Genomic DNA, 14,560 nt, shown 5'->3' with positions numbered 1-14,560 from the left:
TGGGCCAGGCCGCTGGGGGGGGGCTCATTGTGCTTTGCAGGGGGACCCTTTCAAGTGTCGTTACGCCACTGAACTTTAGAGACCTCAGACGCCGAGTCAGTGCTCCTGATCATAACATGAGTGTATATGTTTCAACTCATGAGTGCTTGTATTCCCTTTTTGTAATGGAGGCAACTGTCTTTTTCCAGCCTCGGTGTTAAGTTCCAGACATCTTATTTCATCAGTCATCTTTTGTGTTTCCCTATTTGATGCTCCTGTGGACCCTCTTTGTAACAATGACAATGAATTTTGCAGTCTAATATATATAGTGAGAAATTCTTGCGGCTGTATTAGGGAGATCTTCTTTGGCTCAACGCACAGATTGCCTGTATTTTTTGCGTTTGGAGTGTCTAACGCTAATGCATATGAATTAGAATTCCTCTGAATTAATGCATAAAATGCAGATAGCTCTGGTCACATACAGTAAGCAGGCATTGCTTCTCTCTTTTCCGACTTGCTCCGTCTAAAGTCCATGCATTAACGCCCAAAAAAACACAGCACCCGGCTCTGCCCTGAGCCAGCGAAATTCTTCATGATATGGGCCTTGGAGAGCTGGGCTTTTAGGCCGAGGAAAATTGAAATCTGTCCAAATTACAGCTGATGAATATATCTATTAATTTGTTGGTCGAGAAGCCAGATATGCACTGTTTTTGAGAAACGAATCACTTAAAATCTTTGAGCTCATTAGAAAATGAATGCAGCATTTTTAGAATTATTCCGAAAATGATAATATATGCCTGCACCTAATGTACATTAACACCTCATAACAGATAGAGCTTAGGACGAAGAAGCATTATTGAAGTTATACAGCTAGATTTTTTTTAACCCCAGAGGAATATTCTTGGCAGAATCTATACAACACGTGAAAAACGTTTATTTTTAATTAAGTAACGTGTTATTTAAAAAGATGCTTATGTTTATGTATTCATTTATTCTCTCGGAAATGTAGGTCCTGAACACTGGCAGAAGTTTTTCCCACTTGCTAATGGAAATCGGCAATCCCCAATCGATATCCAAACCAGATATGTGAAATACGACGTTCATCTTAGACCACTGAACCCAATCTACGACCCTACAACAGCTAAAGTCATCCTGAATTCCGGGCATTCTGTTTATGTCGAGTATGATGACTCAAAACCCCTATCAGGTTTGCAGCATTTGCATCTTCTTTGTCTGCTTTCCAATATTTTCTCCAAAATGTTTATATTTTCATTTCTTCTGTTTTTGTCTTTTTATCGTTGTCCCATAACATTTCAGAGTAAAAGTGTTATACAAACATTGAGTTGTGGGGAATGAGATTGATTATGAAAGAAACCTGTTACATATTGTTATTTGAATTATGACATTGCATTGTTTTCTCTTTATTGGGTGGGTCTTGCAATACAATGTGGGTGGTAGATAAACAGGATGGAAGCAGCCCTGCCAAGTACCACGCATCAGGCGTTAGACTAACGTATTTCAGTGTGGTGGCCCGTATCACCGAACTGAAATGCGAAGTCATGCATTATAAGCACCTGTGCCTATCAAGCGATGCGGCCCGAGCACTGCTGGCTGTTATAATAACACTAGTGGCACGAGCAGTACATGCAGCTTGGCAGACTTCTTAGGGGCTGCGCTCTCTGAGCTGCCTCCAGCTTGCTGCAATGTAATGTCATTGGTCAAGTCAGTGGAGTGCTTGTCAATGGGTACTATCGAGGCATATTGAGTGAGGTCAGGAGTCGTGTGAGTTCTCAGGCTGACAGTTATAGGGGGACTCAAGTCATGAGGTTGAGGCTACCTCCCGTGGCGCAAGTGGGCGGCACTCAGTTGAATTCAATAATGAATTCAGAATTGGCTGCAATGCTGAGAGTCACAACACCCAGACTCACTGCGGGGGCCAGTGTGGTTTGTTCACGGTCCCAGAGAACACTGGGACCTCTACTACTGACTCTGTGCAGCTGAGCCAGCCAGACTAAACTTGATGTGCAGCAGGCGGCCAGCCATCAGGGAGGCAAGTATAGCGGCTGATCCCACGTTGGAACTGCAGCTGCTCTCGAGCTGGCTACCAGCGGCCCGTCGCTGCAATTGAATCATTTAATCAAGTAAGTGTGTGCCTAGTACTGGAGTCAGTGAGGGTCATTCACTGAGTTGTGGATAATATTAAAGTTCCAAATGTGTGCTCGGCTTGCCAGTTTCCTCCTCCAAAGGTTCCACGCACACACAAAGTCACACCCCGACCCCACTCACAGACTTCTTGCACATAGCGCGGCAAGGCATAGACAACTAGTACAGGCCTGCCAAGCACCACGCATCAGGTGTTAGACTAATGCATTTCAGTTTGGTGGTCCGCATCACTGCACTGAAATGCAAAGTCACGCATAATTGACATAGTGCCTTCTAGGCCATCAAGCCCCATACTAGCACTACTAATCATGCAGCATTGGAATGGCATACTAAAGCTGTAGTGGCAGTGCGCCCCGACGCTGAACACGGAAGGCTTGGGAGCTGCTGCTACAATGTAACAACCATTCAAAGTTGGAAACAGCGCAACGGCATGGGACATTCCATCCTGCTCCCGCCTGATGCGACGTGAGCGGGTGGCTGCAGTTCCTGGGAAGTAAGTTGTGGGAGACTGCAGTGGCAATGAACGCTGCTCGTAATGCAGGAAATATTTTTTAAAATATAATCCCTGTGTCCTGACCCACCTGACCCAATCCCGGGGACCGCGGCGGCCGCTGGAACCCAGAGCATACCGTTGTGCATGGCCAGGCGGTGTGGGTTGCTCTGAAAATCGTTGCGGCCACGAGGCGGCAGGACAGGTATCGAATTGCCGCACACCTGCCTTGCCGCTCACCTCGAGTCAGTGCTGGGAGTGAGGTAATGGTATGTTTGACTCTGATTTCTAATCAAATTGAAAACATGCCTTTTAAATTATATAAAACTACTTTCTAGAACGCAGTCATGATCTTAAGCTGCCTGCCCTGTTATGGAAACAACGGTTTCCTACCTATATGTCAAATAACCCTTGGTGTTTATGGCTCTCTCTCTTTGACATCCACGTAACCCTTTTATTGCGATTACGCTTTTTGATATACTACTGCATTCTACAGTATTATTCCACTGGAACCGTTGTTTCCTTATATCAATTACGCACCCTGGTTCCTTAGTGAGTAGGGTTCCCTTGTTCTTCCCTCTCGCCTGCCCTGTTACAGCTGAAGTTATTCTGTCTGATGAGTCGGTGTGACATATAGCCCACCAGCTTGTTTTGGGACGGTCGGGTTCACTGAGTCACACTGTGACTATGTGTGGTGACACTGCCCGTCCAATTACTTTCAGTGCCAGCAGTGTCACGAAAGTCAACAGAGCCTCTGTGATAGCCTGTGATAGCCTGTGGGTCATGGTGTGATTTGTTCCGCTGCCGCTTCCTGCGGGGATGGGAAGGTAGCTGCGCGCCAACCTGGGCGGACCGCTTGGTGTTAATGATTTTATTAGTGTTTGAGCGGAGTTCATTTTCTTTTTGTGCTGTAATTCTTTATTAAGAAAAAAGAAAATGCCAATGCTGATGAATCATTCAAAAAGAGTCAATAAATCATGGAAGACAACACGAAACAACCACGATTGAACTAATTAATAGTGTTTATTTCAATATATCTTCATTATATAGAGTTTTTTGATCTATCTTGTATGGGAATTATTTAGATACAAGAATGAAAAACTGTAAACGATTTTATATACATAAACATATAAAAAGATTTTTAGAAAAATAAGACTACAAAAGACTTATCTGCCATTAAGACAGACCTTAAACCAACATTCATACACCGCTCCTCATTCAACCAAACGAACATTCGAACGAGACTGCCTTCGGTAACCTATTTTCCACTTTTTAGAAGTTACCAAAGGACAAACTAAACCTGGTGGGAATTGAACAAAACTTTTAGTAGGTGCAAATCTATAGTTGTTAATCAAGTTTTGTAAACAATTAAGAGCAATTTTTTGAAAGCACCAACTGAATATGTTTACACCACTGTTTGTTTATACAACAAAAAACAGGTCGACGCATTTCTAACCCCTAGACGTTAGCACAAGGGGGTTCTCCTCAGGACCAAGACACTGTAATAAGAAGAAAAAGGAGAAAAGGGTGTAACTACACCTGTGCAATGTACAATGGCCTCAGAGTGCACAAAATGCCTACATTCTACTACAGTAACACAAATTTTACCGGCAGCGCGAATCAAGCCTTTTCTTAGATAGAACCAACTATAAAAGCAAAGAATGGACTGAATTACAACATGCAGCCAAAAAACGAAAATGAGGAAAATGTCATGGTCGGAATAGTCATTCAGCACTGGTCGTCTACTCACATTAATGGCGAAAATTCTCACACAGAAGTGAGGGAGGTTGTTTTGAGTGGTTTAGCGGAAAGTCCCATGTTGGGATTGGAGCGGAAAGCTCTACGCTGAGAAAATGAAAAGAAGTTCGGTGTAAGTCTAGGCTGGAGTTGACAATTAATAGAATGCGCACTGGTGTTCAAGAAAACATACCTTGTATGTACTTCCGTCAACAGGCACTAAACTTGCTTGGCATTGAAGCGGCTTCGCCAAGTCTGTGGATGAAAGAGACCTTGGTCAATAACCTGTCTCCGGCGAAAACCCCTAACACCTAGAGAACGAATCAAAGTTGTATACATGAAACGGTTACCTGATTCATGGCGGGGAGCACTTGTATTCCATCGGAGTGCGGGACTGTTGCTTGTGAGCTCTTACTTCCGTATAGCTTCTAAATAGAATTCTGAGAGTGCCCGGAATTCTGGGAATTGTAGTTTCCACACCAGTCGAAAAAACCTTTGTAGTCAAGGGCAGTGGACACAAAAATATTTTTTATCAAAGCGGTTAGCAAAAAATATTATATTATGTGTAATGAACAAAAACATATTATTTGGAAAACCTCAAGTCTAGAAGGTGTAGCGCAGAGGGTCAGGACGGGACTTGGCTGGACCAGCAATCAGAACTATGAATTGCGGGAAGAAAGGAGAGGGGATCTCCACCTTTATAGTCTGTAAATTTCAGACAATTCGTTGAGACCAGTTATGGCAGTGTCGAATTTCACGATTAGCATTGCTTCTCCTTGTGAGAGTTTTAATTCCAAGTTCCCTCCTCGAGGGTCGCGTTCGACTTTAGAAATGACCGTCCAGCGAAGGTCTTGTTCTACATGTGCCATTTTGTGCCAATGGTTCACAAGTGGTGCTGTCTCGACGTTTTTCTTAATGCGGGATTTGTGTTGCATAATCCGATGGCGTACCTCCTGATTCGTTTTTCCGATATATAGCATTAAAAAGGGGCATAGAATTCCATAAATGACGTATTTCGTCTTGCAATTTGAAAAAGTTTCATGCTTCCAATGGATGCCTTTATGGGAGAATAAAGCTCCACTGATCGTTTGATCGCAGCACGAGCAAGTTCCGCATTTGTGGTGTCCTTGTATGGGTGTCAGACCCATCATTTGTCTCAGTGTAGGTTCGGGAACTTTGTATGATGATGCCCTGACTATGTGGTTGGCCACATTTTTTTCTCTTTTGAAAGCAAATAAGGGGACCGTCCCCAAAGTGGAATCCAAATTCTGGATCAAATGCCAATTCTGATGGATTACTTTTTTTAGCTGATTGGAATTAGTACAAAAAGTGGTGATGAATACCTGGCGTTCTGTAGGGGACTTGTCTTTTTTAGTCAGTAGTGTTTCTCTAGGGGTCCAAAAGGCTCTCTTCATGGCTGTTTTTACCAGTTCTTTAGGGTAACCTCTGTCCCGTAATTTTTCAACGAGACTGTTGGCATGGATACTGTAGTCGTCCTTAAAAAAACAATTCCGTCTTATTCTCAAGAACTGTCCATATGGTAGATTTTCTTTTAAACTTCTGGGGTGATTACTTGAAAACAAGAGGGCCTTGTTTCTGTCCGATGGCTTGGTATACAGTGTAGTTACTAGGCATCCTTCTGCTGGAAATACTTCGACATCCAGGAACGGTATCCTTGTCATAGAAGTATTGATACTGAACTTGATGTCTGGAGATCTCTGATTGAGCCAATCATGAAACTGGATTAATTGTTCTTGGTTGTCAGTCCATGCCAAGAAGATGTCATCTATAAATCGCAGCCAAGTTGTTATGAAATGCTTGAACGGGTTGTTGTTATAGATGAATTTATCTTCGAACATGGACATGTACAGAACTGCCAATTCCGGAGCGAATGGACAACCCATTGCTACACCTTTCGTTTGAAAAAAGAACTCTTTACCAAATGAAAAGAAGTTTTTTTTAGAGCAAAGCTGGCCAATTCTATAATGAATTCAGTAGGGACCCTCAAGGGTCTTGGTCTTTTATTCATAAAATGGGTCAACACTGCCAGGGCTTCGTCTTGGGGAATTTGGGTGTATAAAGAATTGACATCAAATGTCGCCATTGTGTCTTTGTCTGTTTCAAATGAGACACCTTCTAATTTGTTGATAAAGTCTGTGGTGTCTTGGAGGAAAGATGGCACCTCCTCCATGAATGGTTTTAAAAAGTAGTCCACGTACTTTGAAATTGGCTCATTTAAAGAATCACACCCAGAGACTATCGGCCTGCCTGGCGGAGAGGTCTCATTCTTGTGTACTTTTGGCAGAATGTAGAAAACCGGAATTCTGGGGTGTTTGTTTTGCAGGAAATTGTATTCCTTTGGGCCTAAGAAACGTTGTTCAAAACCCTTTTTCAAAATATCAAAGAGAAGACCTTGGAGTTCCAAAGTGGGGTCCTTAGAGATGCGTTTGTAGCAAATCGGGTCATTTAATTGTCTGAGGACCTCTGTTGTGTAATCTGGGGTACCCCAGACCACGATCGAACCCCCTTTGTCGGCCTGTTTGATAGTCACAGATGGATCATTTTTTAATGAGGCTAGGGCATCTCGTTGTGCCTTTGAAATATTGTGTTTAACAAATTTAGATCTTTTTTCCATATTGGAAATGGCAGACAGAACTCTTCTCTCGAAAGTTAATATTTCTTTTGGTAACTTGTTAGAAGGGGGACAGAAATTAGATTTTTTCTTAAGCCCTGTAACTTCGTTAGTAATAGTCTAATCGTTCCCAGAAAAAAACATTTTTAGTCTTATCTTGCAGCAGAACTCAATTGCCTCTGTTTTCATCTTTATGAAATCGGTACTCCGTGTTGGAACGAAGGTTAAGCCTTTGGCTAAAACGCTTTCTTCCTCCTTAGTTAAGACACGTGTAGTTAAATTAAAGATGGGAGAAGGAATTAGTTTTTGTAATGTTGTCTGCGTGTGGTCATTTCCCAGGGCTGGTTGTTGAACCGGGTGCGCCCTCTTGATCTTTGCTGGCCTCTGCCTAAAAAAGAAGGTCCCTGCTGTTGTTGTCCGTTCCATCTTTTATTAGCTGTTTGACGTCCTTCACTGCTATCTGTGTCTCCACCTGAAGAAGATGAAGTTTCAGAAAAGGTAATGAATCTGTTTTTGGATCTTCCTTGATAGTCCGGAAGAAATCTCCTTGAATCTGATCTGGTGTAAAAATCACCTTGTAAATATGGGTTCACTGTTTCCAAAGAGAAGTTTCTTTTGTCTTTTTCAAATTTGTTTCCTTTTTGGTTTATGGTGTAATCTTTAATTCCAAGATTTCTTTCTCCACTTTTTCCAGAAGAGTTTTAGAATCCGTAATTAGTTGATTGTCTTTGATTTCTGATTCAAGTGAGGCTATTTCCTCCAGTTGTTGTTGCGAGATTCTCAGAGCGGTTTCGACCGTAAGGACCATAAGGTCCCTGCTGCATTTAGTTTCAATGCAGCTATAACCCTTCTTATATAGGGGATCCTCTGTGAAGATGACTGGAATGTTCCGGATTTGAAGTCCACCTGGGATTGTCCCTGCCTTAAGATGCTCTAGCAGGAAATGGCCGTGTAAATCAGTCCGAATTTGTTTTTTCTTTAGTCGTAGTAGTCTATCTGATTCATTTTGCGTTTTAGCTGTGACACTTAGTGAAGCTGAGGCGAAAAGCGTGGGAGCACTCAAGAGTTTTTTAATGTGGTCTTCGCTATAAGCGAAAGCGTCATTTTCGGTCATTGTCAAATAAATAGAAAAAATTAATGAATATAAAAAGTGTAACAGACAATCCTTTTTAGAAAAAGGGTGAGCAGGCAGAGCTCGACATATTCTTTATTAACATTTTGCAAGAGATTACATTTTGAAATCAATAGCATCGGCCACACTCTTACAATGGCTAGATAAACTGTATAACGAGAAACTTGCGTGACGTGTGCCTCTTAGGGGCTGATAATCAAACTGAAATTATGAAAATATCACACATTGCAATCTGAAATCTTGGCAGCTATGCTAGTAACACGCATGGCACAACACCTTTCTCAGGCTGGCGGGCTGAGATAATCATGCTGCACTGTGCAGCTACTAAAAGAGACAGCAGTCGGCCAATCTCCTGTGCAGGCCGACGACGTGCTCTGCATGCAAAATGTGTTTGGAGCCTGCCAGTGCCTATTAATTAATGCATGATTGATTAAAGGAGCGGTCGCTGGTGGATGGAGGGATCCGAGTCGTTGACTAAATCTAAAACGTTCTCTCTTTTCAGTGTGTTATGTGTTGTTTAATTTTAAGGCGGATGACATGGCCCCTGAAAAACCTTGCTGATCAGAACATAGAAGAGCTCTAAATTAGGTTTCTTTTGCAGCAATTCCATCCCGGATATAATCCTTCACTTCCGGGTCAATGAAATGCATCTCCTTCCTCATGGTCTGCTGAGATGTCTGATATCACCCACCTGTGCATTCACTTGCACAATGCTCTGCAGTCTGCGGAGGGCCGGTTGTCGAATGTGCGCGTCAACTGACTGTTGCCCTTCCATTTCTGGTGGTTTGCTGCAGTTGTAAGATGCTCTTAGAGTTTCTCGTTGCTCAAATGGGTGTAATATCTGATATTTATATGTTTCCCTCTTTTTCATTGCTTGATTTTACTTGCAAGAAAGTGTCACTCATAGTGGCTGAAATGTTACTCATATTTACACTTAAATCATGAAAATGTCACACATAGCAATCTGAAACCTTGGCAGCTATGTGGAAGTGGGGAATTCCTGATCAGTTGCTTGAAGTAAGGGGAGCTGGCTCTGCACTCTTACCTGCTACTCATTAAAGGCGGTTAACCGCTACGTGTGTGGTGGATTAATTTGGAGTCCTTCTTCATTACACTGGCAACAATCAGGAAAAGATGTTTGTGTTGTGAATTTTGATATCTTGCTGCTACTTTGGTGAAGACTTTGGAAATTGTTGGCAAGTGAATCCTTGTTATTCTTCAATTATCTGCATCACCGCATGTAACGTCAAATCACGTGACCACACGATTACACTTTGACTCCAAACGACAAGAGGCCATATAGGTTGGGGGTTATTTACCTTTCCTTATCTATAAACACGTAGTTATTTGTAAACGTGTGGTGCATGGATGTGGACTCACTTCACTATATGCAAGTGAGAGTTTCTTCTCATACGCATATGGTTAGGCTTCACTATGCCATATTCTCATAATACACCAAATAGGTTCTTTGGATTTACACTCAAAAATCCCTAGCTCAGTCCTGTTAGCGTGGCACAGAACAGAGAGGCTTTATTTTTTTATTTTTTTATTTTTGAAACCCTTTATTACAAGACTCAAAAATATACAAATATGGGCCTACAACCTTAGCTAGCAATGAAAGGAGCATACGATATACATTTATAAAACACATGGTGCTGCGGATGAGCATGCACAGGAGTTAACCTCGTTGAGAGCCACACCATCCAGACCCCACTATACGGTTCCATTTTAAACTTAAAGAACAACAAGTACAAACAAACCCACAAGGCAATCCTCAATCGGAAATAGCAACACGTGCTCCCCTAGAGGGGGGATCCTAGCCATCCATAGGAATCTCAAGAGGGGGGGAGAGATCAAAACTAGGGCTGGGTAAACCCAATGCCCGGTACCGGGGGGATGAGTTGGCTAAGGGGACGGGGCCGGCGACGGATCAGGCAATAACGGTGGAGCACAGATTCCCCCGCGGTAGGCGTTCCAGGGGCCCCACACTTTCACCCATGTCCCAGGCTTACCTCTCGCCACATACACCACCTTTTCCCGAAACATGCACCAATCCATATGTTCCTTCCAGGCCGAGACAGTCGGGGGGCCTCTGGGAGCCCCACAGTTGAGCAATATCACGCTTGGCAACCATATACCCCAGAGTCACCCACCACGTCTGCGGCACCGAGTAATCGGTAGGTTCCCACACATTCAACAGGCATCTCCTCGCTTCGGGCAACAGCGCCACATGCGTAACCACTCGCAGCACCTCATGCACACCACGCCAGAACCCCTCCACCTCCGGGCACTCCCACAAGATATGCAGAAAAGTCCCCAACGCACCACACCCACGCTTACACAAACCGTCCTCAGCATAGCCCATACGCAGGAGCTTTGGCCCCGTCATGTAGACCCTGTGGAGTATCTTGAGCTGGACGAAACGAAGGCGAGCCGGTATGGCCACCTCTTTCGGGGAGGCCACCGCGGAGATCCAGTCCTCGTCGTCCAGCTCCAGCCCATCGGCTACCCAGGCCTCACGAAGGGCAGTCAACAAGCCTGAGCGGTCGTTGATCAGTTTTTTGTAGATCAGTGAGATCGTGCTGTCAGGGACGTGTCCATCCAGCACTCTATCCTCCAGGGGGGAACACTCCGGGATGGAGGCAACGTCCGGAAAGACGGAGCCCAGTGCATGACGGACCTGCAAATACCGAAAGTACTCGCTGCCCTGTAACTGAAATTCCGTCTGCAGCATCTCGAACGTTTTAAATCCTCCCCTCGTCCAGAGATCCCCCACTTTGCTAATGCCGATTATGTCCCACTTCTCAAAGCCCTTCGAGGTCCACAAGGAGCCCAACCGCTCAGACGCGTATAGTGGTGACGCCCGGGTCAAACGGTCCTTCCACCCCATAGCTGCATTGGCCGCGTGCCACACTCGCACCATGACACGCGTGGGGCCCGTTAGGCGAGCGTCGGGCACGCTAGAGTAGAGCGCTCGATTATAGTCACCACCTGGAAGTAGCATCCTATCCATTTCAAATGCCGGGTTTAAGGCGGGCCCATATAGGCCCTGATTAATCGCAGCTAGCTGGGAGGCCCAATAGTACCGTTTAATATCCGGGAGGGCAATCCCCCCGTCATACCATGGGAGCGTCAGCTTCGCCAGGGCAATACGTGGCCTCCTGTCCCAGAACAGGCGGCGCTGCAAACTCTCCACCTCGCGGAAGTAGCGCGCTGGGACGAGGTCCATTGTGTTCTGCAACGCGTACAGGAAACGTGGCAGCGACATCATTTTAAACAATGCCGCCCGGCCGAGCGGCGAAAGTGGCAAGCGCCGCCAGCGCGCGACATCCTCTTTCAGACGCTGGAGGGGGGGAAGCAAGTTCCGATTATACCGGGCCTCCGGGTCCAGAGTAATGAAGACACCCAAGTACCTAAATCCCTGCGGGGCGACCTGGATCGGACAGCCCCGCGGGAGGATAGGAGCCTCCCCGGAGAGAACATACACACACGATTTAGCCCAGTTGATGACAAGACCGGAGTTACGACCGAATGAATGCAAAACATCAACCAGTACTATGAGCGATTTACGTGGGGAAGCTAGATACAAGAGGATGTCATCAGCGTATAGGGATACGCGGTCCTCATACTCGGGGGTCCAGCGGAGACCACGGATGGAAGGCTCCCACCGCAGCCACTCCGCCAGGGGCTCCAAGGCAAGTGCAAAGAGGAGCGGCGAAAAGGGGCAGCCCTGCCGTGTGCCCCGGCCCAGCTCGAACGGAGCCGATACTCTTCCGTTCACCACCACCTGCGCCAATGGGCCCGAATACAGCAATTTGACCCAACTGATGAACCCTGGGCCAAATCCAAACTTCGCAAGCATCGCCCAGATGTATGGCCATTCAAGCGTGTCAAATGCCATAGTGGCGTCTAAGGACGCCAAAATGGCCGGCTCCCGTATGAACGGGACACGTGCGAGCACACCGTGCAAACGCCGCAGATTAAGGGCTGTGTTGCGATGGGGAATAAAGCCGGACTGGTCCTGATGAACCAAATCGCCCACCACGCCGACCAGCCGATTGGCCAGTACCTTGGCGAGAATCTTGGGCTCCGCATTCAGTAGCGAAATGGGCCGATAGGATGTAACCCGGTCCCGAGGTCTCCCCTCCTTGTGGATGACCACGATGGTAGCCAGACGCTGGTCCAGCGGGAGGGAGCCCACCGAGTGTGCCGCCAGGAACATAGCCCGGAGGTGGGGCGCCAGCGTATCCGGTCGCAACTTATACAACTCGATAGGGAGACCATTCGGACCCATGGCCTTGCCGGAAGCGACCGAGCGTATGGCGAGGGCGATTTCGTCGGAGGTGGGAGCAGCGTCCAGCGACACCCTGTCATCCCCGGAAAGGGACGGCAGCGCGATATCCCTGATCAGGGCACGGGAATCCTCTTCCGAGCAGGGAGACACCGGGGAATACACCCCACGGAAATAATCCGCGAAACAGGAGACGATTTCTTCTGGCTCAGTTACACACACACCATCCGTTTTCTCAATCAGCGGGACCACACGATTCGCTCTCTCTTTTTTGTCCAACCACGCTATCAGTTTACCAGCCTTATCACCCACATCATACAGTCGCCCCTGTTGCTCTCTACTGAGGCCCCTGGCCGCCTCCGTGACGAGGGCCCTATAGGCCGCTTGCTTGAGTTGGAGGACATGTAATGCGGCATCCGTCACCCCACCTTCTAGACTACCCTCCAACTCGGCTATTTCAGCCTCCATCCGGGTCACCTCCTCCCGCTCGCGCCTCCGGGCGTGGGAAATAAGGGATAGGGCCTCCCCTCGGAGTACTGTCTTGAAGGCCTCCCACAGTGGTACAGCCGAAGGCACGGACCCCACATTCTCATCAAAATATCGCTGAAGGGATTTAATCAATTCAGCGCGAATGGTGGGGTCGCGCAGGTACCAAGGATTGATTGGGACCACCCTACCCTCACCCCTCGGAAAGACATCAAAGTGTAGTAGGAGCGGGGAGTGGTCCGAAATACCCCGTGGCAAATGGCGCACCTCTCCCACCCTCCCAACATAGGCCGCCGGGACAAGGACATCGTCTAGTCGTGAGAGACTACCATGGGCTCCCGAGTGGAAAGTGTACTGCAGCTGCGTGGGGTGTTTTAAACGCCAGCAGTCCACTAATCCAAATGTATCCAAGAGTCCGGATAGCCACGCCTGCGCCCGGGGGAGGTCCCTAGGGGGATGACGATCCACAGTCCCAGATACCACCGCATTGAAATCCCCCCCCACAACTAAAAGCCCCCCCGGAAGGCCAAGGAGGAGGCGCCCCAGGTCTGCAAAGGTGGTCGACTGCAGCCCCGGTGGGATGTATACTGACACAAAGACAACCACTTTGCCCTCCAGTCTTCCCACCAAGACCGTGTAATGTCCCCTGTCATCGTGGAGCACCTCATCAATCTCCAACGGGAGCGAGTTCTTCACCATGATGCCCACACCCCTTGAGCCAGACGTGAAGCCCGAGTGGGCCACTAGGCGATAGCCACGCCGATTCATGGCGCAGAAGGAGTTGCCAATGAGGTGTGTCTCCTGCAGAAAGACTACATCGGGCGAGATTCGCTTCAAAAACTGCAGGACCACACCTCGTTTGATCCTGTCCCCCAGTCCATTCACATTCCAAGACAACAAAGTTAATTCCCTACCCCCCATCATATACAGAAGCCATCATTCGTCCCCCGGAGAGCACTTTAGAACTAACACAAAAATATGTTTGCCTTGTGATAAAAACGAACAACACCCCATCCCTACCCACCCACCCCAACAGAACTCCCCCCTCCCTGCACCCCTGCATGAGCCCGAACAGCCCCCCCAACGTGCAGTGTGCCTGTCGCCCCATATATAGTTAAACTAACTAGACCCCCTAGAGGAGGAGGGAGAACCCCCAATAGACCCAACACAACCTCCATAGGAGGGGAACTTACAAAGACTGACGCAGAATCGAAAGTGGCATCATTTTCGTCCAGAGTGAGGCCCAATATTAAACCCTCAGTCCCGATCCAGCGTGCCGTCTCCCCCCGCCGCCCCCCCCCCCCGCCCCCCCGATCACGATCCCCGGACAGAGTATCCAGCCAGTCCCCGGCCGCTTCGGGACGATCAAAGAAGTGCGTGCGACCGTCCACCTCCACTCGCAGCTTGGCTGGGAATAGCATGGCGTATTTGAGGTTTAGGTCCCGAAGACGGCGTTTGACGCCTAGGAAGCTCAGTCTCTGCTTCTGGACCGCTGGGGTGAAATCAGGGTAAGAAAATACCTCCATATTGTCAAACTTGACCGGTCCATGCAGTCTGGAGGTTTTCAGGATAGCGTCTCTGTCCCGAAAATTGAAAATCCGGGCAATGAGAGGTCTCGGAGGGGCTCCGACCTTCGGCCTTCCCCCGGGA

The 14,560-nt window shown here is 47.2% G+C and overlaps 1 protein-coding gene across 1 annotated transcript in view; it reads left to right on the top strand.

Moving 5' to 3' along the window:
• The first annotated feature begins 437 nt into the window (after positions 1-437).
• LOC146831112 (carbonic anhydrase 13-like) overlaps positions 438-14,560 on the top strand; it is a 349,445-nt gene continuing 335,322 nt past the window's right edge. Inside the window, exons 1-2 of the mRNA XM_085603835.1 lie at positions 438-462; positions 989-1,186. Coding sequence (XP_085459961.1) covers positions 438-462; positions 989-1,186 — 223 coding nt within the window. The remainder of the gene's footprint in view (positions 463-988; positions 1,187-14,560) is intronic.

The sequence above is a fragment of the Triturus cristatus genome, chromosome 5_1 (genome assembly GCF_964204655.1).
Source record: "Triturus cristatus chromosome 5_1, aTriCri1.1, whole genome shotgun sequence".
NCBI classification, from domain to species: Eukaryota; Metazoa; Chordata; class Amphibia; order Caudata; family Salamandridae; genus Triturus; species Triturus cristatus.
Note: the sequence above shows the minus strand (reverse complement) of the source record. Positions and strands in the feature narration are given on the sequence as shown.